General features: G+C 48.6%; 1 protein-coding gene across 5 annotated transcripts in view; it reads right to left on the bottom strand.

Annotated features, from left to right (window-relative positions):
- Positions 1 to 23,832, bottom strand: part of LOXL2 (lysyl oxidase like 2) — a 64,377-nt gene that overhangs the window by 37,361 nt on the left and 3,184 nt on the right. For all 5 annotated transcript variants that reach the window (XR_009420196.1, XR_009420197.1, XM_059490703.1 and 2 more), the window contains exons 2-3: positions 20,598 to 20,773; positions 662 to 873 (exon numbers count right to left, since the gene is read on the bottom strand). Coding sequence is in view for 3 of the 5 variants with exons in the window: in XM_059490703.1 (XP_059346686.1) it covers positions 662 to 873; positions 20,598 to 20,773 (388 nt within the window). In the remaining 2 variants the exon portion in view is untranslated. The remainder of the gene's footprint in view (positions 1 to 661; positions 874 to 20,597; positions 20,774 to 23,832) is intronic.

Below are 23,832 nucleotides of genomic sequence, written 5' to 3'. Positions count from 1 at the left end.
GGACTGGGGACAAAGGATGGAGGGACAGGACACAGGGAATGGCTCCCACTGCCAGAGGGCAGGGGTGGATGGGATTTTGGGCAGGAATTGTTCCCTGGGAGGGAATTCCCAGAGCAGCTGGGGCTGCCCCTGGATCCCTGGAAGTGTCCAAGGACAGCCTGGAGCAACCTGGTCTCGTGGAAGGTGTCCCTGCCATGGCAGGGGTGGCACTGGATGGGCTGTAAATCCCCTCCAACCAAACCATTCCATGATTTTCTCACAGCTGATGGATTTACTGGCACAGTGGGAGAAGTTTGGTTCCATCCCTGCCCTGCCCACCACACAGAGCTCATCCCTGCTGGAGGAAATGTTCATCCTCAAGCTGGTATTACAAAATACAAATATTTTTTGGGCCAAGTGTCCCATCTCCAATCCCAGGCCCTGTCAAACACTGATACTCATCAAGGCCTGCATCCCATGGATGAGGATCAAAGGCCTCCCCTGCCTGCACCAGGAAACGCTGGACATTCCAAACATTCACACAAACGAAAAATCCCATCTGGAGGAACCAAGCAGTCGGAGCTGTTCCTCCCCCAGGGTCCCCCACCTGCCAGTCTGCCTTGGGAACAAGGCCCTGAGTGTTCCAGGGAATGGCTGTGGCTCCACCCAGCCCTGCCCTTACTTGTAGACGTTGGTGTTGTATTTCCTCTCGCTGGGGAAGCCGAACATCCCGCAGACCACCCGGGAATTCTTCATGGTCCAGTGCCTGTCACAGATCTGCTTCCAGGTGCCCTCGTCCTTCACCTCCACGTAGCCCTCGGTGACAGGGACCCGCTTGCGGTAGGTGGCCAGGATGGCGCGGATCCGGATGTCCTCCACCTGGATGTTCATGTTCTGTGGGTGGGAAATAAACGGGAATGATGCTGGATTGGTGTGGTGGTGTCTGAGGGTCCCCAGGATGAGGGAAGAGATGAGAATCTTGACTCCATGTTTTGTTGCGTTGTGATTGCAGGATTTACCCCAGAACTTTGGATCCCTCCCTGATAATTCCCTGCCAGGTGTGTCAGTCACCTCTCCTTCCCCCTCCCAGCACTGTCTGTCAATCCTGGCATTCCAGAATTGGCAGATCCAAAGGATGCCCTCTACCCCTGGGCAGAGGGGTCCTGTCCTGTCCCTTTGTCCCTCCCCTTCTGTCCCTGCCTGGTGGCTCCCTGCCCCTTCCCTGCCCCTCTCCCCGGGGTTCAAAGGAGCAGCGACCATGGGCTCAGGGAGTTCTGTTGGAGCTGGTGCTGCATTCAGAGCCCTGTGGGCCAGAATAAAGCTCTGGGTCCAAACCCTCCATCAGAACCGACTCCTTTCCTTCACCATCGCCTCAAAGCTTCTCCACAGAGGGAAACCTGAGGAGCAGCCCCTGTTATGGGGGGAAGCTCCATCCCAGCACCACCAGAGCTCCTGCAGGCCTGGCCTTGTCCCCACGGGCCCAGTGCAGCACCCAGCCAGGCAAAAGTGTCTGTGGGGTGAAACACCACACACCCACAGCCCAAAGTGTCTGTGGGGTGAAACACCACACACCCACAGCCAAAAGTGTCTCTGGGGTGAAACACCACACACCCACAGCCAAAAGTGTCTCTGGGGTGAAACACCACACACCCACAGCCCAAAGTGTCTGTGGGGTGAAACACCACACACCCACAGCCCAAAGTGTCTGTGGGGTGAAACACCACACACCCAGCCAGCCCAAAGTGTCTGTGGGGTGAAACACCACAGTGCTGCTGTTTGGTTCAGCACCAAGAGCCAGACAAGGTCAGGCACGTCCCGTCCTGCTATATCGGTAAATATTCCAATAACCCTTAGAAGGCTGATTTATTATTTTATGATATAGAGTATATTAAAAGAAAATTATGTACTAAAACTATACTAAAAAAAGAGCAAGGAGACATCAGAAGGCTAGAAAGGAATGAATAATAAAATCTTGTGACTGACTACAAAGTCTGACACAGCTGGCTGTCATTGGCCAATTATTAAAAACAATTCACATGCAACCAATCAAAGATGCACCTGTTGGTAAGCCACCTTCAGACCACATTCCACAGCAATCAGAAAATTATTATTTACATTCCATTTCTGAGGTCTCTCAGCTTCTCAGGAGAAAAATCCTAGTGAAAGGATTTTCATAAAATATGTCAGTGACAGATTGGAGGGAAATGGGCTGTGAGCTTCCAGGTGAGATCACAGCCCAATTGTGGTCAAGTTCTGTGGGCGGAAATAAACAGGAATGATGCTGGATTGTAGGGAAATGGGTTTTGGAAATTCCAGGTGGGGTCCCAGACCTGCTGTGGTCAGGTAGGGCAGACAGGATGAGGTGTTGAGGAAGGGACGGGGCAGGGAGGCAGAGAAGTGACAGGAAAACAGAGATTCAGACTTCAAGAGGGCAGGGTTAGATGGATATTTGGAATACATTCTTCCCTGAAAGGGGCTGGGAAGGAATTCCCAGAGAAGCTGTGGCCGTCCCTGGATCCCTGGAAGTGTCCAAGGCAAAGTTGGAGCAACCTGGGATAGTGGAAGGTGTCCCTGCCATGGCAGGGATGGAATGATTTTTAAGCTCCCTTCCAACCAAAACCTTTCTGGGGTTTTATGAAACAAACCTTTCCACCTTGTGTAAATCCATCCTCTGGAAGAAGATTCTTTTTCTCATTAAAAAAAAAGCTCTAATTTATTTTGTAAGTAGCCCTATAACAAATCTGCTTTGTCACTTCAATTCCAAGCGCTGTTTTCACCTTAATTTAGCTCCTGCTCCTGTGTAAATTAACCAAGCTCAGCTTTGTTAGGGCCAGCCTTGCTCACAGAATCATTCCGGGCGCAGGGAGGTGGGAGCCCGGCAGGGGAAGCACTTTGGGGTTTTCATCCAAAGCCATGATTTCGTGTGGAATCTGGGATTCCAATGTGCTGACAGCAGCATTTGTCTGGCTCCTCCTCCACGGCCTGGGACAGCGAGTGAGTCATGGAAGGTGAATGGATTTCACATATGGCACCTACGTGAGGACACAGAGCAGCCCTGCAAGACTCCGGGGGCAAATCCTGGCTGGAGGGGGCAAATTTCCCTGGAAAATATCCCTGAGTGTAAGACCTGAGGGCACAAAGCAGCCCTGCAGGGCCTCAGGGGCAAATCCTGACTGAAGGGGCAAATCCAGGCTGGAAAAGTTCCTTGAGGGCACAAACCAGACCTGGAGAGCTCCAGGGGCAAATCCTGCCTGGAAAAGTTCCCTGAGGGCAAAAATCAGACTTGCAGGGCCACCGGGCAAATCCTCGCTGGAGGGGGCAAATCCTGGCTGGAAAAGATCCCCGAGGGCAAAAAACCCAGATCTTCAGAAACACAGAGGCAGATCCTGGCTGGAAAATACCTGTGAGGGCAAAAATCAGACCTGAAGAGCCACAGAGGCAAATCCTTGCTGGAGGGGACAAATCTTGGCTGGGAAATATCCCTGAGGGCACAAACCAGCCCTGCAGGGCCCCAGGAGAAAATCCAGGCTGGGAAAGTTCCCTGAGGGCAAAAATCATCCCTGCAGAGCCACAGAAGGAAATGCTGGCTGGAAAATATCCCTGAAGGCAAAAATCAGACCTGCAGGACTTCAGGGGCAAATCCTCACTGGTGGGGACAAATACTGGCTGGAATAGATCCCTGAGGGCACAAACCAGACCTGAAGAGCCACAGAGGCAAATCCTGGCTGGAAAATACCCCTGAGGACACCAACTAACCCTGCAGGGCCCCAGGGGCAAATCCTGAATGGAAAAGGTCCCTGAGGGCAAAAATCAGACCTGCAGGGCCCCAGGGGCAAATCCTCACTGAAGGGGGCAAGTTCTGGATGGAAAATACCCCTGAGGGCACAAACCAACCCTGCAGGGCCCCAGGGGAAAATCCTGACTGGAAAAGATTCCTGAGGGCAAAACCAGCCCTGAAGAGCCACAGAAGGAAATGCTGGCTGGAAAATACTTGTGAGGCCACAAACCAGTCCTGCAGGACCTCAGGGGCAAATCCTGTCTGGAGGGGACAAATACTGGCTGGACCAGATCCCTAAGGGCACAAACCAGACCTGCAGAACCTCAGGGGCAAATCCTGTCTGGGAAATATCCATGAGGGCAAAAACCAGACCTGCAGGGCCTCAGGAGCAACTCCAGGCTGGAAAATATCTCTGAAGGCAAATCCTGGCAGGAAAAGATCCTTGAGGGCACAAAGCAGACCTGCAGGACTTCAGGGGCAAATCCAGGGCACATCCAGGGAAAGATCCCTGAGGGAAAACCAGACCTGAAGAGCCACAGAAGCAAATCCAGGCTGGAAAAGTTCCCTAAGGGCAAAAGAGAGCCCTGCGGAGCCTCAGAGGCAAATCCTGGCTGAAGGGGGCAAATCTTAGCTGGGAAATATCCCTGAGGGCACAAAGCAGCCCTGCAGGACTTCAGGGGCAAATCCTCACTGGAGGGGGAAAATCCATGCTGGAACAGATCCCTGAGGCCACAAACCAGACCTGAAGAGCCACAGAGGCAACTCCGGGCTGTAAAAGATCCCTGAGGGCACGAACCAGACCTGCAGAGCCCCAGGGGCAAATCCTGGATGGAAAATATCCCTGAGGGTACAAACTAGCCCTGCAGGGGCAAATCCTGGCTCAAAGGGGCAAATCCTGCCTAGAAAAGATCCCTGAGGGTACAAAGCAGGGCCTCAGGAGAAACTCCTGGCTGGAAAATATCCCTGAAAGCAAAAAGCAGCCCTGCAGGTCTTCAGAGGCAAATCCTGTATGGAAAAGTTCCCTGAGGGCAAAAATCAGACCTGAAGGGCCTCAGGGGCAAATCTTGGCTGGAAAGACTTGTGCACAAAGCAGCCTTGCAGGACTTCAGGGGCAAATCCTGGCTGGAGGGGGCAAATCCAGGCTGGAAAAGATCCCTGAGGGCAAATCCTGGCTGAAAAATACCCACGAGGGCACAAAGCAGCCCTGCAGAGCCACAGAGGCGAATTCTGGCTGGAAAAGTTCCTCTGTGGCAAGTGGTTACAAAAGAGCTTCTGAAAAATGGATAAATTCCCTTCCAGGAGCCCTTTCCTTGTCAAATATGTGCAAACCCACGTGGTGCCGCTCGGGGTTACATCAGAACTGAGGAATCCTCGGATTCAGCCACTCGGAAAAGAAAAATTGCCCGGAGCTTTAAAGGGCCACGGGCTTCTGGTCAGGGCTCGCAGGGAGATCAGAGCAGGACCTGCTGGGTCCTGCAGATTCCATGGCTCAGCCATTCTCCAGATGCTTTCGCCGGTGCTGATACAACAAACAGAGCCCAGGGAAGGGCAAAGAAAGAGGAAATGGGTCAGGGAGTGGGGCAAGGGGCAAGGAATGGGGTTGGCATCTCCTCCTCATCCTCAGCTCTGCCCACACCACCTTAGACAACTCACTAAAGGCTTCCCCCTTCCTTTTCCTTATTTCTCCTCCACCTTTCTGTCTTTTATTTTTCTACATTTACCACCCAGTTTTGCAAATCACTGATTCCCCCTCTCCCCCTCAGCTGCAGGAATTCAGTTCTCCAAAATCTGTGCTGGAACATCCCTCAACTCCTGGAAAACAGGATTTATCCAAAAGTGCTACTCACATAGGGCTCATAGGCTGGGCTCCAGTTTTGAAAGCTCTTGTAGCCCTCAAGAATTAAAAATAACCCCTGTGATACCTAAATTTGTTACATCTGAGGCAATTTCAGGTGTTCCAAGGGTCTGATGTAAGAGGGGATTTGAAACCTCTCCAGTGGAGCCTGAGAAATCCATTTGCAGCACGAAGTTTCTCCTGAGCTTGGCAGTTTCTCCTGAGCTTGGCAGCTTCTCCTAAAATCTTGCAGAGTTTTTGACTACGTGCTGTCAGGAAGGTATCGGAGCCTCAGGGCATTCCAGGCCTCCCCAGGCTGCTTTCCAAACCCTGCAACCCGCTTCTCCCTGGTGCAATTTAGGAAATGTTTCCAGCTTTTGGCTTGATGGAGAAATTGTGTTTACCCAGGGCTGTCAGAGGGAACTTTGTTCCCCTGTTTCTCCTACCCTGCCTCATTTTCTTCACCAGGATAAAAAGTAATCGAAGCCTTAAATCTGCTTGGAAGCAGTTCTGGGTGCTGAAGATCTCCAAGTGTTTTTAATAAAAGCTTTTAAAAAGGATTAACCCAAAGGCCAGGGAGCCAACGCTTCAAACTGTGCTGGAAAAGCACCTGGGAAAAGATGGGAAACAGGAGGAAATTTGCACTGGCAGCTGGGGAAGTGGGAGAGGGAGTTTTCCATCTGTGATTGTGGGATTTTTCCATGCTGTAGGAAGCCCTGGGTAGGTGTGAGAGCCACAGTTAGGTGAGGATCAGCTCTGCTGCACATTAAAGTGGCAGAAATGGGACATTTTCCTTCTAGAGCTGGCATCAGCAATGTGCTAAAGCCCACACATGGTTTTCAAAAGGGACAGCCCTGTCCCTTTTCCTTGGATTTAGACCAGCTGGAGGCCACAGCCAGTCCTTGGAAGGAGTTCACACCCAGGGGTGCTGCTCCAGGTGCTGAGTTTTGTGTTTTTGTGAGGAAGCTCAGCCCTCTTGAGTCCTGGGTCACTCCAGATGTTGAACATCTGCCTGGTGCTTCCCAGGATCAGCGTTCCCATGATCCACCTCTTCCTCATCATTGAACATCCCTGTTCTGGCTGCTGGGCCATCCCAGGGAATGTCATCCAGGTGGGAAACCTGGAAAACCCCCAAGGCCAACACAGGAGTCGAAGGACTTGATCTTGGAGGCCTTTTCAAGCCTTAAGGACTCCTGGGAGGGAGCAGCAATTCCCAAACTCCTCCTGTGCAGGAATCAGGTTCAGAGAGAGCAAAGTGCTTCTTCAAAGGCCAAAAACCCAGGGAATCCTATCCAGGATCCTGAGGATTCAGCTCAAACCTCCTCCTGTGCAGGAATCAGGTTCAGAGAGAGCGAAGTGCTTCTTCAAAGGCCAAAAAACCAGGGAATCCTATCCAGGATCCTGAGGATTCAGCTCAAACCTCCTCCTGTGCAGGAATTGGGTTCAGAGAGAGCAAAGTGCTTCTTCAAAGGCCAAAAATTCAGGGAATCCTATCCAGGATCTTGAGGATTCAACTCAAACCTCCTCCTGTGCAGGAATCAGGTTCAGAGAGAGCGAAGTGCTTCTTCAAAGGTCAAAAAACCAGGGAATCCTATCCAGGATCCTGAGGAGTCAGCTCCAGCCTCCTCCTGAGGATTCCCCTGCAGCAGGGAACAACAGAACCCCTAAAGCAGCCACGTTCTCATCGAGAATATTTGGGTTTTGGGATTTCCTTTTCCTTCCCACTCCTCCAGCCAGGCTGGAGCTCTGTTCCCGAATCCCAACACACCCAGCCTGTCCCTGGATGCCAGAGGCTGAGGGGAGAGCACTGAGCAGGGTGACAAGGAACAATCCCTCCCTGCTGCATTCCTGCACCTTCCAGGCGCCTCCACCTCATGGATTCTCCAAGCCAGAGGGTGGATTTTAATATTCCAAAACCCTGGATGGATCTGGGAAGGCCTTGCTGGGATTTATGGTATCAGAGCATCAGGCAGAGAATGAAAAGAGCCCAGTGAGGCTGAGAAGGAGAAAAGTCACAATGAGGCAAAAAACCCCAAAAGCTTTTAAAAATGGGAAGCTTGGGAATGCTGGCAGTTACTTTGGGATTTGCCTGTTATTTTTGCAATTATTTCTGCAGCTTAACAAATCAAAAGAAGTTGTTCCAGCTGTTTCCAGAAGAGCTCTGAGCACAGCAGGAGTAGGCTATCCATGACTCCAGAACTCAAGATCCCTGTATTTCCCATTCCAGGACTCAAGATCCCTGTATTACCCATTCCAGGACTCAAGATCCCTGTATTTCCCACTCAAGCACTTGAGTATCCCCCATTCCAGCACTCAAAATCCCTGTATTTCCCATTCCAGCACTCAAAATCCCCATATTTCCCATTCTAGAATTTAAAATCCCTGTATTTCTCACTCCAGCACTCAAGATCTCAGGATTTCCCCCTCCAGGATTTCAAAGTCCTGGGTTTCCCCCTTCCAGGCTGGGTATTTGGACATTTCTTTCCTCCTGACTGGGCTGGCCCCTTTTTTTTTTTTTTTTATAGCAGTGAAAAATAAGGTATAAATGGAATTTCTTGCTCTTGGATTTGGGAAAACACTCCCAGGTCCAATGTGCCACCTCAGGCTCTGGACAAAGCTCTCCCATCTCATCCCTCTCCCCCAGAGATGCTGACTCAGACACGAAAAGAAATCCTGCTCCAGCCTGGGATTGTGTTTAGTGCATCCAACCCTTTTGTCATAGTTTTTTTTTTTTTTTTTCTGGCCTGCGTTTGCCAAGGAGGACAAAAAAAAAAAATGAGCAAAGCAGCAAAAAATGAGGCAACATTTCATTCCTGGAGGGAATTCATCTCCTGATAGCTCCAACAGGCCACAGTGACATTTTTAGGGTCTGTCTGAGAGCAAAACCAACCCCACTCCCATCCCCTTTTCCCTTCCAGAGCTGGTTTAGAGCAGGGAATTTTGGAATTTTGTATGGGAGCAAAACCAACCAGCCCCTTTTCCCTTCCAGAGCTGGTTTAGAGCTCTGAAGCTTGGGAAATTTTGTCTGGGAGCAAAACCAACTCCAATCTCTTCCCATTTTTCTTCCCAGAGCTGGTTTAGAGCAGGGAATTTTGGAATTTTGTATGGGAGCAAAATCAACCCCAGTCCCATCCCCTTTTCCCTTCCAGAGCTGGTTTAGAGCTCTAGAACTCAGGAAATTTTGTCTGGGTATGAAACCAACCCCAATCCCATCCCCTTTTTCTTCCCAGAGCTGGTTTAGAGCAGGGAATTTTGGAATTTTGTCTGGGAGAAAACCAACCCCAGTCCCATTTCCTTTTCCCTTCCAGGGCTGGTTTAGAGCTCTGGAGCTCAGGAATTTTTTTCTGGGAGCAAAACCAACCCCAGTCCCATCCCCTTTTCCCTTCCGGACCTGGTTTAGAGCAGGGAATTCTGGAATTTTTTATGGGAGCAAAACCAACCCCAATCCCATCCCCTTTTCCCTTCCAGAGTTCTGAAACTCAGGAAATTTTGTCTGAGAACAAAACTAACCCTAATCCCATCTCCTTTTCCCTCCCAGAGCTGGTTTCGAGCTCTGGAGCTCAGGAAATTTTGCCTGGGAGCAAAACCAACCCAAATCCTGTCCCCTTTTCCCTTCCAGAGCTGGTTTAGAGCAGGGAATTTTTGATGGAGCAACTCAAGGGTTTGCTCGGCTCTGAACAAAGAGCAAAACCTCAGAGAGGAATTCAAGCCACTGCAGAGCTCAGCTTTGTATTGGAAAATTCAAGAACAAAGGATCAGAATAAGCACACTGAGGGTTCTCCATGAGACAGGGCTGCCAGGAGCTTTTTCCCAATAATTCTTTGGGGTTGGAATGGTTTCCTTTGGGAGCTTTTTTCCCAATAATTCTTTGGGGTTGGAATGGTTTCCTTTGGGAGCTTTTTTCCCAATAATTCTTTGGGGTTGGAATGGTTTCCTTTGGGAGCTTTTTTCCCAATAATTCTTTGGGGTTGGAATGGTTTCCTTTGGGAGCTTTTTTCCCAATAATTCTTTGGGGTTGGAATGGTTTCCTTTGGGAGCTTTTTTCCCAATAATTCTTTGGGGTTGGAATGGTTTCCTTTGGGAGCTTTTTTCCCAATAATTCTTTGGGGTTGGAATGGTTTCCTTTGGCTGCAGAGGTTTTGTTACAGCAGGGCTGTTCAATAATGCAAATGCAGGCAGAAATGGTTTATCCTCCAACAGCAGCTGGGCTGATGGGGAAAACAGATCCCAGAGAAAAACTGGGAGCAAACAACACCTAATGGATAAAGCAGATTCCTAAAATCCCCTTCTCTGTGCTCCAGGGACACGTGGAGAGCGGTCCCACCACGAGGAAAACTCTGGGATCGAGAGAAAGCTGAACCCTAAACCATGGAGGGTGGCAGAGATGTGATGGAGAGGGATTTGGGAAAGGGGGAGAAGGACAGGATGGGGGAAATGGTTTGGAATAGGAAGAGGGCAGGCATAGGATGGGAGGAAAGGGCTGGGATGGAATTCCCAGGGCTGGGATGGAATTCCCAAGGCTGGGATGGAATTCCCAGGGCTGGGATGGGATTCCCAGGGCTGGGATGGGATTTCCAGGGCTGGGATGGGATTCCCAGGGCTGGGATGGAATTTCCAGGGCTGGGATGGGATTCCCAGGGCTGGGATGGAATTTCCAGGGCTGGGATGGAATTCCCAAGGCTGGGATGGAATTCCCAAGGCTGGGATGGGATTCCCAGGGCTGGGATGGAATTTCCAGGGCTGGGATGGAATTCCCAGGGCTGGGATGGAATTCTCAGAGCAGCTGTGGCTGCCCCTGGATCCCTGGAAGTGCCCAAGGAGAGGTTGGAGCACCTGGGACAATCTGAGGTGTCCCTGGGGATGGGATTTAAGCTCCCTTCCCAATCAAACCATTGCAGGATTCTACGATCTCAGCTGGGACTTCCAGCATCCTACAACACAAATGAGTGAAAAATGAGGGGAAAACGTGTGAAACTCTTCCATGCAGGGCCGTGTTTCTCTCTGTTCATCCCTTCCTTGCCAGGAGCCACGTCCAGGGCCCCAGAGCTGCTCCTCCCCAGTGGGACACAAAAGCCCTGGCAGAAGCTGCAGCTCTGTTACGAAACCAGGGACACACAGCCGGGGCCAGCCCAGGGAAAAGGGTTTGTTTTGAACCCTCACAAAAGGATTCCTGGCTCGGAAAACTTTTCACATGAGTCTCGACTGCTTTTGTTTCCACCCTCTGAACCAAGCGCTTCCCCACGGCTCCGGATCCGCGGCAAAATCCCACCCAGCTTTGGGAACGTTCCCTGTGCCGTGTGCCACGGGCTTTGTGCTGTGGGTGATGCCCAGGATGGGTTTTTTGGGGTCCTCTCTGTGCCCAAACCCAGCTGTTCCCTTTCCTTTTGAAGGGCCCTGAGGATGCTCAGGAATCAGTCCAAGGAGAGGATCCTGTTCCTCGAAATCCCAGGCTCAGACACTGCCCTGGTGCTGAATCACTCTGGAGTTTGGATTTCTCTCTGCTCTGCCCTTGGACTTTTTCATTTCCATTTTCATTCCTCTCCTGCTTTAAGAGCTCCATGATCCCCTCAAACTCCTCTTTCCTTCCCTGAGCCTAACCTATTCCACTGCCCCTTAAATAAAAATTATATAAATCGGTTTTAATAATATAATAATAGTGAAATCCTTTTTCACTCCCAGCTGAGCTCCAGGATTTCTCAGCTTCCAATCAGAAATTAAGGCTGAAACTTCAACAAGAAATTGGTTTTTTTCCTCCAATCCACAACACAACACAAAAATCTTCCCACAGGGACTTTGTCCACCATAAAAACCTTCACTTCCACTAAAACCTCAGCCACCAGAGGAAAAAGAGTTTTTCCTTCACATGCATTGAAACGGGTGGGATCTGTTTGGGTTTCAACATCTGGAGCTGAGCCTCTGAGTCACCCCAAGGTCCTGGCTGTTAAATAAACACGGCAGGATGGGACAAAGCTGGGGGACAGCAGTGCCTGGGGACAGAGCTGGGCTGGGGCTGCACAAAAGGGTGAGGGAGCAGAGTCTGAGCCAGGCTTAGGGGCCAGGAGCAAACCCAGCCCAGATTTGGGCTGCCAAAAGCCTGGCTGGGCTGGGAAAGGCTCCGTGGAGCCTGGGCAGAGAGAGGGGACAGCCCTGGGAATGGCTGGGGACACCAGGGAGGGGACAGGGCAGAGCAGGGGGGCCTGGAGAGGCTTTGGCACAGGCAGGCTCAGCTTAGGGTAGGCCCAGCTTAGGGCAGGACCAGTTTAGGACAGGCTCAGTTTAGGGTAGGCCCAGTTTAGGACAGGCTCAGTTTAGGGCAGGCCCAGCTTAGGGCAGGCCCAGTTTAGGGCAGGCCCAGCTAAGGACAGGCCCAGTTTAGGGCAGGCTCAGTTTAGGACAGGCTCAGTTTAGGACAGGCTCAGTTTAGGGCAGGCCCAGCTTAGGGCAGGCCCAGTTTAGGGCAGGCCCAGCTAAGGACAGGCCCAGTTTAGGGCAGGCTCAGTTTAGGACAGGCTCAGTTTAGGACAGGCTCAGTTTAGGGCAGGCCCAGTTTAGGGCAGGCTTAGCTCAGGGAAGGCCCAGTTTAGGGCAGGCCCAGTTTAGGGCAGGCCCAGCTCAGGGAAGGCCCAGCTTAGGGCAGGCCCAGTTTAGGGCAGGCCCAGTTTAGGCAGGCCCAGTTTAGGCAGGCCCAGTTTAGGGCAGGCCCAGCTCACAACAGGCCCAGTTTAGGACTGGCCCAGTTTAGGGCTGGCTCAGTTTAGGGCAGGCTCAGTTTAGGGCAGGCCCAGCTTAGGGCAGGCTCAACTCAGGGCATGCCCAGCTCAGGAGAGGCCCAGTTTAGGGCAGGCCCAGCTTAGGACAGGCTCAGTTTAGGGCAGGCCCAGCTCAGGACAGGCTCAGTTTAGGACAGGCTCAGTTTAGGGCAGGCCCAATTTAGGGCAGGCGCAGCTCAGGGCAGGCCCAGTTTAGGACAGGCCCAGTTTAGGGCAGACCCAGTTTAGGGCAGGCCCAGTTTAGGACAGGCTCAGCTCAGGGCAGGCTCAGCTCAGGGCAGGCTGAGCTCAGGCCAGGCCCAGCTTAGGGAGGACACGGCTTTGTCCTGGCAGCCCCAGGGCTGGGGGCTCCTGGTGGGCCAAGCTTTGTCATTCCCTTTGTCATCCCCTGTGTCCTTCCTGCTGAGCTGCCTCCAAGTGTTTGGATCAGGCACTGAAAGCTGGGAACATTTATTGCCAAGGCACAACAAGGTCAGGAACACAGAATTAATTAAATTAAATCTGTGCAAAAGAGCTCCAAGCTCATTAAGCCCAACCTCTGAACAATCAGCACCTTCTCACCCAGGCCACCCCACTCTGTCCTTAGGAGAAGTTCAATATTTGAACAAAAAAATCATCTTTAAAGGCCTTTCCAACACAAATCCTTCCATGAGTCCCTGATTCCAGCACCCTGACCTGCCACAAAAGAGCCACTGAGGCAAATGATCACACTCACACAGTACTAAAACGTGGTGGATCACCCCAAAATCAGGTTAATTAACATTTTCCTGAGGTGAAGAGATGCTGGAGACCCTCCCAGACACACAAAGCAGCAGAATTTTGCTGCACTTGGGCTTTGGTTTGGAGGATTAAACATTTACAGCAAGGGGAAACTCAAACCCTGTTGTCACAACAAACAAGCAAATAAAACTTTTCTAATTAAACACTGAGGGCTGCAGCAGGCACAGATGGGCTGGGGGTGACCTGTGTGACAAATCCCCACAGTGGGGACAGAGATTCCACGGATTTTCATGGCAAAAAGCTGGAAAATTACAACAAAAAGGTTGTAATAATCTAAAAATGTAAATGGCAGAGATTGCCATTCCCTTTTTTGTTGTAGAATAATTTTCCTCTGAGGACAGAGCTTCAGGTGCTTCAATCTCAGTAGTGCTGAGTGAAAAAGAGAATTGAAACTCTTGCACCTATTTTAGTGTTTGGAGAAGGAAAATATGTAGATTTTTTTTTCCAGGTCCTGTACAGCATTTTCTTTAATTAAATATTCTGAGGTGTCATTGTTGAGCACTGCGAGGAGCAGGGAGTTGGACTCGATGATCCTTAGGGGTTCCTTCCAACCAGAGATATCCTGAAAGGGGAGATTTACAAGGCACAAACTTGTCCCCCTTCCTTCCTGCAACCCCAGCTCAGTTTGGCCTCACGCAGAGCCTGGTTTGACTGCAAACCCCCCCTTAAAAATCCTCATTAAATCCTTAATATTAAACACATTAATTCCAATAATTAATGGAATTAACCAGAATCATGGGATGGTTCATGTTGGAAGGAACCCCAACCCCATCTCATCCCACCCTGGGACACCTCCCACCACTCCAGGCTGCTCCAAACCCCATCCAGCCAAGCCCTGGGCACTTCCAGCCACGGCTGAGCCCCCTTTTAACCCAGCACAACCAAAGCCTTTGAGGCACCGGGCTTTGAAGGGAGATTTTTCTGCCTCACAAGTACCCAGAGGGGAAATGAAAGCCAAAAATAGCAGCCAGACCTGTCTGGCCACCGTCTGGCCAAAGCCCTGGGCTGGCCTCAGGTACCAGAGCTATTTGGGAGCTGCAGAAATTCGATATATTTAGAGCCTGGCCTGTTTGAAGGCTGTGTGGGCGCACGCAGAGGAAGGAGGTGGACAGCAAATATTTTGTTCAGGATGTTTTGGGGCGGGCATTCAATAAAATCCCTCTGGTGCATTGATTTAAGGAATATATTAAGGTAGGAATCAGCCACTGTGGCCTTGAAATGGCTGGAAAGGGCAGGAAAGCAGCTGCAGGTGGGTCTGGAATGGGTTGGGATAACACAGAGTGACTGCAGGCACTGTTGGGAGAGCAGGGATGGCATTCCCAGCTCGGGGAGCACACAGGGAATTTGGATTTCAGCAGCTCCATCAGCCCCCAAAAAATCCTCTAAAATCTGCACTGGAAGTGGAAAACAGCAAAAAAAGGAATTTTAACAAGGGAGGGATGGAATTCTGGCATTGCCAGAATCATTAACCTCTTCCTGCCTGTCTCCCTCCTCCTTATCACCACTCTCCCTCCATTCACGCTCCCCCAAAACACTTCAGGGTTTGGGTTGAAAATGCCTTTAAAGATGATTTTTCTGTTCAAATATTGAACTTCTCCTAAGGACAGAGTGGGGTGGCCTGGGTGAGAAGGTGCTGATTGTTCAGAGGTTGGGCTTAATGAGCTTGCAGCTCTTTTGCACAGATTTAATTTAATTAATTCTGTGTTCCTGCCCTTGTTGTGTCTTGGCAATAAATGTTCCCAGCTTTCAGAGGTCAAGCACTGCCCCTTCCCAGCAGGAAGAGGATGGAAGGGCTCAGGGATGGGAAGAAGTGTGACATAACCCCACAAACACGAGCTGTGATGGGAAGGGATCTGTCTGAGCACATCCATATGGAATGGCTGGGTGATTTATGGCCATGGAAAATCTCATCCTCTCCCACTTATCCGCAGCTTTTCCAAACTGGGAAGTGGAGCTGAGCTGGTGTCCAATGAAAACGAGCTCAGCTCAGGGGTTATCGAGCTGCTCTGAGGGAGTGGGGGCTCCCTGTGGGGCAGAGCTGGGCCACCAGGCCAGATTTGGGCAAAACGTCCCCAAGCAGGGCCCTGTCACTGTGGTGGATTCCCCTCCCTGGTTTTCCATGTTCCCAGCACTTCCCAGCCCCAGGGAATCTGCACCAAAGGTGCTTTAACACTTTTTAAATAATGAGGAAAATTGGGATTGTTCAGAAGTTTTGGGGTGAGCTCACTGTGGCCTTGCAGTGTCTGAAACATGGAGAGGGATTTGGGACAGGACACAGGGAATGGCTCCCACTGGAAAAGGGGAGGTTTAGGTGCAGCATTGGGAGGGAAATTCCTGCTCTGAGGGAGGGGAGGGCTGGGATGGGATTCCCAGAGGAGCTGTGGCTGCCCCTGGATCCCTGGAAGTGCCCTCAAGGTGAAGAAGCTTTTCCCAATATCCAACTGAACTCCCCTGGCCCAGCTCCAGCTGTTCCTTGGATCACGGGCACCAAAATCCGCCCTCACTCCTGTTAATCCACGGGCTGGGCACAGTCAGATCCATTTGGGAATCGCAGCCAGGGTGGGAATGCAGGATCCAGCACCCAGGCTCGGTTTAGCACCTCCAGCCAGGCCTGTTTTAGCACAGCCTGGCTTGAGCAGCAGCTGAAGGACAAACGGACAGATCTGTTCCCCCAGGAACCCCGGTGGGATTGCGCTGGTTCTGCTCTGTCAGCTCAAAAGCCGATGGAGACTCCTGACCACAGCAGAGCTCAGAGGAAATTCCAGCCCCCTCACCCCTCATTCCAAAGGGAAAACATCACTGGGACAAGCTCTGGGCTGCAGCAGGAACCAGGAGCTCACAAGCGATGATGTTTCCCCTGGTGAATGTGAGGAATGACCTGCACGATTCCCAGCATTGGGAAGGGCAAAAACTTCCAAACTCACCTTCACAGGAGGCTTTGAACCCCCCAATTCAGGTTTGTGACCCCCTGGGTCACCCTGTTTCTTGTTTTTAGCCCCAGCTGTGCCCCACTGGCTGCTGGGGAGATAAAGCAACGATAAGAGTGGCAAAACTCAGAGGGGGAAGGAGCTGGAACATTTGACAGCCAGTTGTGAGTGCAAGGAGCTGCCACGATGGCATCCCAAACATCCCAGCTCCTCACCTCCAGCCCTGAAACTGCTCAGGGAAAGCAGCAGGGAAGGAGCCCTGCAGCTCCAGGGATTTTATTTTATAGGGAGAGAGGAAAAACCAGCTGGGTTTTGCAGAATGGAAGCAGTGGTGCTGTGGGAAGGTCGGTGAAATTCAGGGAGAAACAGAATCCTGGAATGGTTTGGTAGGAAAGGAGCTCAGAATCATTTAGGGAAAAACAGAATTGTGGAATGATTTGGGTGGAAAAGGAGCTTAAAATAATTCAGGGAGATAAAGAATCCTGGAATGGTTTGGGTAGGAAAGGAGCTGAAAATCATTCAGGGAGAGACAGAATCCTGGAATGATTTCATAGGAAAAGAGCTCAAAATCATTTAGGGAGAAACAGAGTCCTAGAATGGTTTTGGTGGGAAAGGAGCTCAAAATCATTGAGGGAAAAACAGAATCCTGGAATGGTTTGGGTGGGAAAGGAGCTTGAAATCATTTAGGAAGATAAAGAATCCTGGAATGGTCTAGGTAGGAAAGGAGCTCAGAAATTATTCAGGGAGAAACAGAATCCTGGAATGATTTGGGTAGGAAAGCAGCTCAAAATCACTCAGGGTGAAACAGAATCCTGGAATGGTTTGGTAGGAAAGGAGCTCAAAAATAATTTAGGGAGAAACAGAATCATGGAAGGGTTTGGGTGGGAAAGGAGCTGAAAATCATTCTGGGAGAAACAGAAGCCTGGAATTGTTTGGTAGGAAAGGAGCTCAAAATCATTGATCCTGGAATGATTTGGGTGGGAAAGGAGCTCAAAACCATTCAGGGAAAAACAGAATTGTGGAATGATTTAGTAGGAAAGGAGCTCAGAATCATTCAGGGAGAAACAGAATTGGGAACGATTTGGGTGGGAAAGGAGCTCAAAATCATTTAGGGAGAGACAGAATCCTGGAATGCTTTGGGTGGGAAAGGAGCTCAAAGTCACCCAGTGCCACCCCTGCCATGGGCAGGGACAATTCCCAGGTTGCTCCAGCCTGGTTTTGGGCACTTCCAAGGGTTCAGAGGCAGCCACAGCTTCTCTGGAATTCCATTCCAGCCCCTCCCTGGCCTCTCAGGGAAGGTTTTCTCCCTGATTTCTAATTTTAACCTGCTTCTGTCAGAGTGAGGCAGGCAGGGGACGAGCAGGGGGTGCAGCAGCCACTGCCCAGGAAATGCAGCACTTCCACCCTACTCAGCACAGCCCCTTAAAAATAAATCCACTTTTCCATCCCCTCCTCCTGCTGATCTGGAGGCTTCTGCTGCAGGAATCACTTCAGTCTCATGATTCATCTGAAGTTTCAGCACCCCCAGAGCAGCAGCCGAGCTCATTCCCAATTATCTGAGGAGCTCCACTCCCCCAGCCCCGTGCTGAGCTCATGGAAAGGCAGAGCCCTCCAAAGCTGCCGTGATTAATGCCTGGAGCAGCTCGGGGTGAGGTGACCTCTGTCTAGACTAAAGCAGATTTTCTTCCAGGTGTTTTGAGGTCTCTCTGTGGCTTCAGAGGAGCCAAAGCCACCCCTGGTGTTCCATGCTCCCACCTCATTCGCTGGGACACAAGGGAGCCATTGATGGAGCAGCTGGGGATGATCCCTCCCGAGGCAGGGGAGGCGAGGTCAGGGAGAGGAAAGGAATTGAATCGCTCAGATCCTGGAGCTGCAGCCTTTCCCCTTTCCCCTTTCCCCTTTCCCCCTTTTTCCTTTCCTTTCCTTTCCTTTCCTTTCCTTTCCTTTCCTTTCCTTTCCTTTCCTTTCCTTTCCTTTCCTTTCCTTTCCTTTCCTTTCCTTTCCTTTCCTTTCCTTTCCTTTCCTTTCCTTTCCTTTCCTTTCCTTTCCTTTCCTTTCCTTTCCTTTCCTTTCCTTTCCTTTCCTTCCCTTCCCTTCCCTTCCCTTCCCTTCCCTTCCCTTCCCTTCCCTTCCCTTCCCTTCCCTTCCCTTCCCTTCCCTTCCCTTCCCTTCCCTTCCTCTTCCCTTCCCTTCCCTTCCCTTCCCTTCCCTTCCCTTCCCTTCCCTTCCCTTCCCTTCCCTTCCCTTCCCTTCCCTTCCCTTCCCTTCCCTTCCCTTCCCTTCCCTTCCCTTCCCTTCCCTTCCCTTCCCTTCCCTTCCCTTCCCTTCCCTTCCCTTCCCTTCCCTTCCCTTCCCTTCCCTTCCCTTCCCTTCCCTTCCCTTCCCTTCCCTTCCCTTCCCTTCCCTTCCCTTCCCTTCCCTTCCCTTCCCTTCCCTTCCCTTCCCTTCCCTTCCCTTTCCTCCCCTTTCCTCCCCCTTCAGCTCACAGACAAACTCCAGAGTTCATCCACACTGGGATGTGCAGCACATCCTGGATTTTCCCTGGATGCTCAAAAGCAGCTCTGGAAACCCTTATAGGGGGGAAGTCTTTCCATAAATTTTGGCCAAGGGCAGCCAGGAAATTGAGACAGCGAAAAATCCAAGAAAATAGAGGTGCCTGAGGCACCACAGACTCCCCAAGCTGAGGAGATAAAGGAAAAACAAAATCCTTTTTTCTCCCTCTGAAAAATCCCTTTCCCCCCCATCCCAGCTCCCTTCCAGCCCAGCATTCCTGCATTTCTGTATCCTGCAGAAATCCCATGGGATTTCTGTCATTTCCCCAAACCTCCCCCTCAGCCTCCCAGTGAGAGCCCAGAACCTTCCCCACGACTCCCCCACTTCCAGCCCTAATCCCACATTCCCACAAATATTCCCATATTTTTATCATGGCTTCTCCATCATTGCTCATCCAAACAACACAAAAATATCTTTCTATCTTCCCTTTAAATCCAGCGTGGCTGCAGGAATTATTCCACCCCAAATCCAACCCTTCCCACTGCCCCCATTAGCCCAGAGAGCTCCAAACTGGTCCCAGTGGTAAAAGAAGAGAGAAAATTCAGGATTTTTGTCCATTAGAACTAAAAACATCAGGAAGTTCTGTGAGCACAACACAGATTTTCTCTCTTTAAATTCAGTCTTTGAAATATTAACAGAACAGGTTTCAGGTTTGAAAAAAGTGATTGAGGAGCCTGAATAATTTATGGTAAAAAGTTTCGAATTCTTGTTGTTTATCTGAATTTCTGAAATTGAAACCTGAATTTTGTCTCTCCAGCCCAGCCCAGAGATGGGATCAATATGGGATAAATTGATCGTGTGAATAATTATGGGATAAACATGAGATAAATTGAGAATGGGAATAAATATGGGATAAATTGATAATGGGAATAAATAGGAGGAATAAATATGGGATAAATTGATAGGGTGAATAAATAGGTGAGATAAATGAGGGATAAATTGATAATTTGCAATAAATATGGGATAAATTGATAATGGGAATAAATAGGAGGAATAAGTATGGGATAAATTGATAATGGGAATAAATAAGTGGGATAAATATGGGATGCATTGATAATGAGGGAAAAATATGGGATAAATTGATTAGGTGAATAAATAGGTGGAATAAATAAGGGATAAATTGATAATGTGGGATAAATATAGGATAAACTGATAATGTGGGATAAACATGAGATAAATTGATAATGAGAATAAATATGGGATAAACTGATAATGGAAATTAATATGGGATAGATTGATAATGTGAATAAATGGGTAGGATAAACATGAGGTAAATTGATAATGGGAATAAATATGGGATAAGTTGATAATGTGAATAAATAGATGGGATAAATAAGGGATAAATTGATAATGTGGGATAAATATAGGATAAACTGATAATGAGGGATAAACATGAGATAAATTGATAATGGGACTAAATGTGGGACAAATTGATGATGGAAATTAATATGGGATGAATTGATAATGGGAATAAATTTGTGGGATAAATATGGGATAAACTGATAATGTGGGATAAAAAAACATGACAAATTAATAATGGGAATTAATATGAGATAAACTGATAATGGGAATAAATAGGTGGGATAAATATGGGATAAACAGATAATGAGGAATAAGCATTAGATAAATTGACAATGGGAATAAATATGGGATAAATTGATAATGTGGTATAAACACAGGATAAGTTGATAATGTGAATAAATGTAGGATAAATTGGTAAGGCGAATAAATATGGGAATCTTCCCTGGAAGTCAGGGAAATGCTGGGTCTCATTCTTGGTATGCAAATCAAGGTGAATAAATACTGGAAATAAATATGGGATAAATCGATAATATGAATAAATATGCGATAAACATGAGATAAATGGATAATATGAACAAACATGCAGGATAAACACACGATAAATAACAATTTCCATCACTTCCAACCATCCCTCTCCTCGGGACACTTTGGATCACCATTTTCACCCCAATTACCTCAATTTGGTTAATCAGGGAGTTGTCAAACTTGAAGCCAGGGATCCTCTTCTCGCTGCACACCACGCCCACGTCCTCGGTGTGTTTGCAGTCGCTCACGCCCCACCCATTGGAGCCACAGGCGGCCAGGCTGCTCTCCTTGCCCGTGCAGTGCACGTTGTCCAGCCAGATTTTCCCTGGAAAAGGCGGAAAACACAGCTGAGATTCCAACAGGAGGAATCTGGGCTGGATTCCCTGAATCTGGAAGCCAGGGAAGTGCTTGGTTCTCATCTTGGTGAGAAAATCAAGATGTGAAATCTTGGTGGGAAAGTAAAGCGGCACCTCAAGGATTGATGGATTGGGAAAAGCTCTGGCCCGTGGATTTTCCTGTCCTTTATCTCTTTGGGAATAAAAATCCACCTCCAGCCTGTGATGCCCTGGGGATCAGTGATGAAAATTCTCAGTGTGAAAAACTGAGGTGTGGCAATCAAGGTGAATAAAGCAGCACCTCAAGCGGAGCACATTGTCCAGCCAAATCTTCCCTGGAATGGGAAAAACAACAACCGGGATTCCAAAAGGAGGAATCTGGGCTGGATTCCCTGAATCTGGAAGCCAGGGAAGTGCTTGGTTCTCATCTTGGTGAGAAAATCGAGATGTGAAATCGTGGTGTGAAAGTAAAGCGGCACCTCAAGTAAAGCAGGCTGTCCAGCCAGATTTTCCCTGGAAAAGGGGGAAAACACAGCTGAGATTCCAACAGGAGGAATCTGGGCTGGATTCCCTGAATCTGGAAGCCAGGGAAGTGCTTGGTTCTCACTCTTGGTGAGAAAATCAAGATGTGAAATCTTGGTGTGAAAGTAAAGCTGCACCTCAAGGATTGATGGATTGGGAAAATCTCTGGCCCGTGGATTTTCCTGTCCTTTATCCATATGGGAATAAATTCCACCTCCAGCCTGTGCTGCCCTGGGGATCAGTGATGAAAATTCTCAGTGTGAAAAACTGAGGTGTGGCAATCAAGGTGAATAAAGCAGCACCTCAAGCGGAGCACATTGTCCAGCCAAATCTTCCCTGGAATGGGAAAAACAACAACCGGGATTCCAAAAGGAGGAATCTGGACTGGATTCCCTGAATCTGGAAGCCAGGGAAGTGCTTGGTTCTCATCTTGGTGAGAAAATCGAGATGTGAAATCGTGGTGGGAAAGTAAAGCGGCACTTCAAGGATTGATGGATTGGGAAAAGCTCTGGCCTGTGGATTTTCCTGTCCTTTATCCATATGGGAATAAAAATCCACCTCCAGCCTGTGCTGCCCTGGGGATCAGTGATGAAAATTCTCAGTGGGAAAAATCAAGGTGTGAAAATCAAGGTGAATAAAGCGGCACCTCAAGCAGAGCACGTTGTCCAGCCAGATCTTCCCTGGAATGGGAAAACCACAACTGGGATTCCAAGAGGAGGAATCTGGGCTGGGTTTCCTGAATCTGGATTCCAGGGAATCTTGCTTGGAAGTCAAGGAAGTGCTGAGTCTCGTTCTTGATGTGAAAATCAAGGTGAATAAAGCAGCACCTCAAGTAAAGCACGTTGTCCAGCCAGATTTTCCCTGGAAAAGGGGGAAAACACAACTGAGATTCCAAAAGGAGGAATCTGGGCTGGATTCCCTGAATCTGGAAGCCTGGGAAGTGCTTGGTTCTCACTCTTGGTGAGAAAATCAAGATGTGAAATTGTGGTGGGAAAGTAAAGCGGCACCTCAAGGATTGATGGATTGGGAAAAGCTCTGGCCCGTGGATTTTCCCGTCCTTTATCCATTTGGGAATAAAAATCCACCTCCGGCCTGTGCTGTTCCATGGATGCTGATGAAAATTCTCATTGTGAAAAATCAAGATGTGAAAAATCAAAGTGAATAAAGCAGCACCTCAAGGATTGATGAGCTTGATGCCGTGATGATTTTTTACCTTTTTTTTATGCACCTTTTATGTATTCTCAGTGCTCCTAGCATGCACACTTGTAATTCCTTCAGTCTGATAACCCCACATAATCCTGATATTCTGTTAAACCAAAAACCCAAACATCCCAAAAGCCTCACAGTTAGAGGCAGAAAAACCCTACCCTAAAAAACTAAAGTCTCTCTAAAATACATCTTATAAACTAAGATTAAGCCCATCCAAGACAATAAAAAATACAATAAAAACAAAATAAATTTTAAAAATTGAAATTAAAAAATATCAGGCTATTCATTCTAGTCTCTCATTAAGACATTTTTGTTAAATATCCTAATTTGCAAAGTCTGTAAAATTCTATCCATGATCTATTGTGTGTGTACATTTCAACGTGCTCCACCTTGGCAAAATGCTGCACCATAAGAATCCTCATTAAATACCAAAATAAAATCATTACCCCTTAACTGAATTAATTAACTTTAAATTTTAACTTTTAAAATATTAATTTAATTAAATTTTAACACCAAAGGAAAGTTGTCATGTTGGGAAAATCTCTGACCCAATGGCTTTTCCAATCCATATGGGAATATTAAATTAATATATTTATTACATATATTATTACATTAATATATTAAATTAACACTATAATTAAATAAATAATTAAAATAATATTATGTTATATTAAATTAATAATAAAATTATAATTTCATTATGTTATAGATAATATATTAGGTTAATGCATTTAAATTTATTTAAAATATTAAAATAATAAATTAATACAGAAATGAACCCCCTCAAAACCAGAATGGGAAGAGCCCCCAGACCCTGGATTTGGGATTTCCCTGGGAATTCTCCCTCCTGTGTGACCCCATGGCCAGCCTGGTTTGTTTTCCAATGTCACGGCCTCTTCCTCGCTTGGAAATCTCCCACTCTGCCTCCGGAGCCAAAATCCACAACTTTGGGAGCGCATTCCAGGTTTGCAATTTCCCTCAGGCCCCACTCGCTCTTTTATGGGACATTTATAGGTGTGAGCACTCAGAAACTGCTCAAATCCACCCAAACAGCACCTGCGGCCTCCTGAGTGGAATTTCGTCCCTGTGGGATCCACCAGGCTCCAGGAAAAATCCTCAGCAGGACAAGATTCAATCCCAAATCCCAACAAATCCCGAGTAATCCCATGGGGTGCCCGTTATTACACAGATCCGTTGTTATTCCTGGATTATTTCTGAGTTTTCCCTCACAAATTTGGTGATTTCAGGAACTCCCAGCTGTCACACACAAACATTCTCCTTTCCAAGTGTTTGCCCAGCAGATATTTGGGATTCGGGT

Source organism: Ammospiza nelsoni, chromosome 30 (assembly GCF_027579445.1).
Source record: "Ammospiza nelsoni isolate bAmmNel1 chromosome 30, bAmmNel1.pri, whole genome shotgun sequence".
Lineage (NCBI taxonomy): Eukaryota > Metazoa > Chordata > Aves > Passeriformes > Passerellidae > Ammospiza > Ammospiza nelsoni.
The sequence above is the reverse complement of the archived record's forward strand: the minus strand, read 5'-3'. Positions and strand labels throughout refer to the sequence as shown.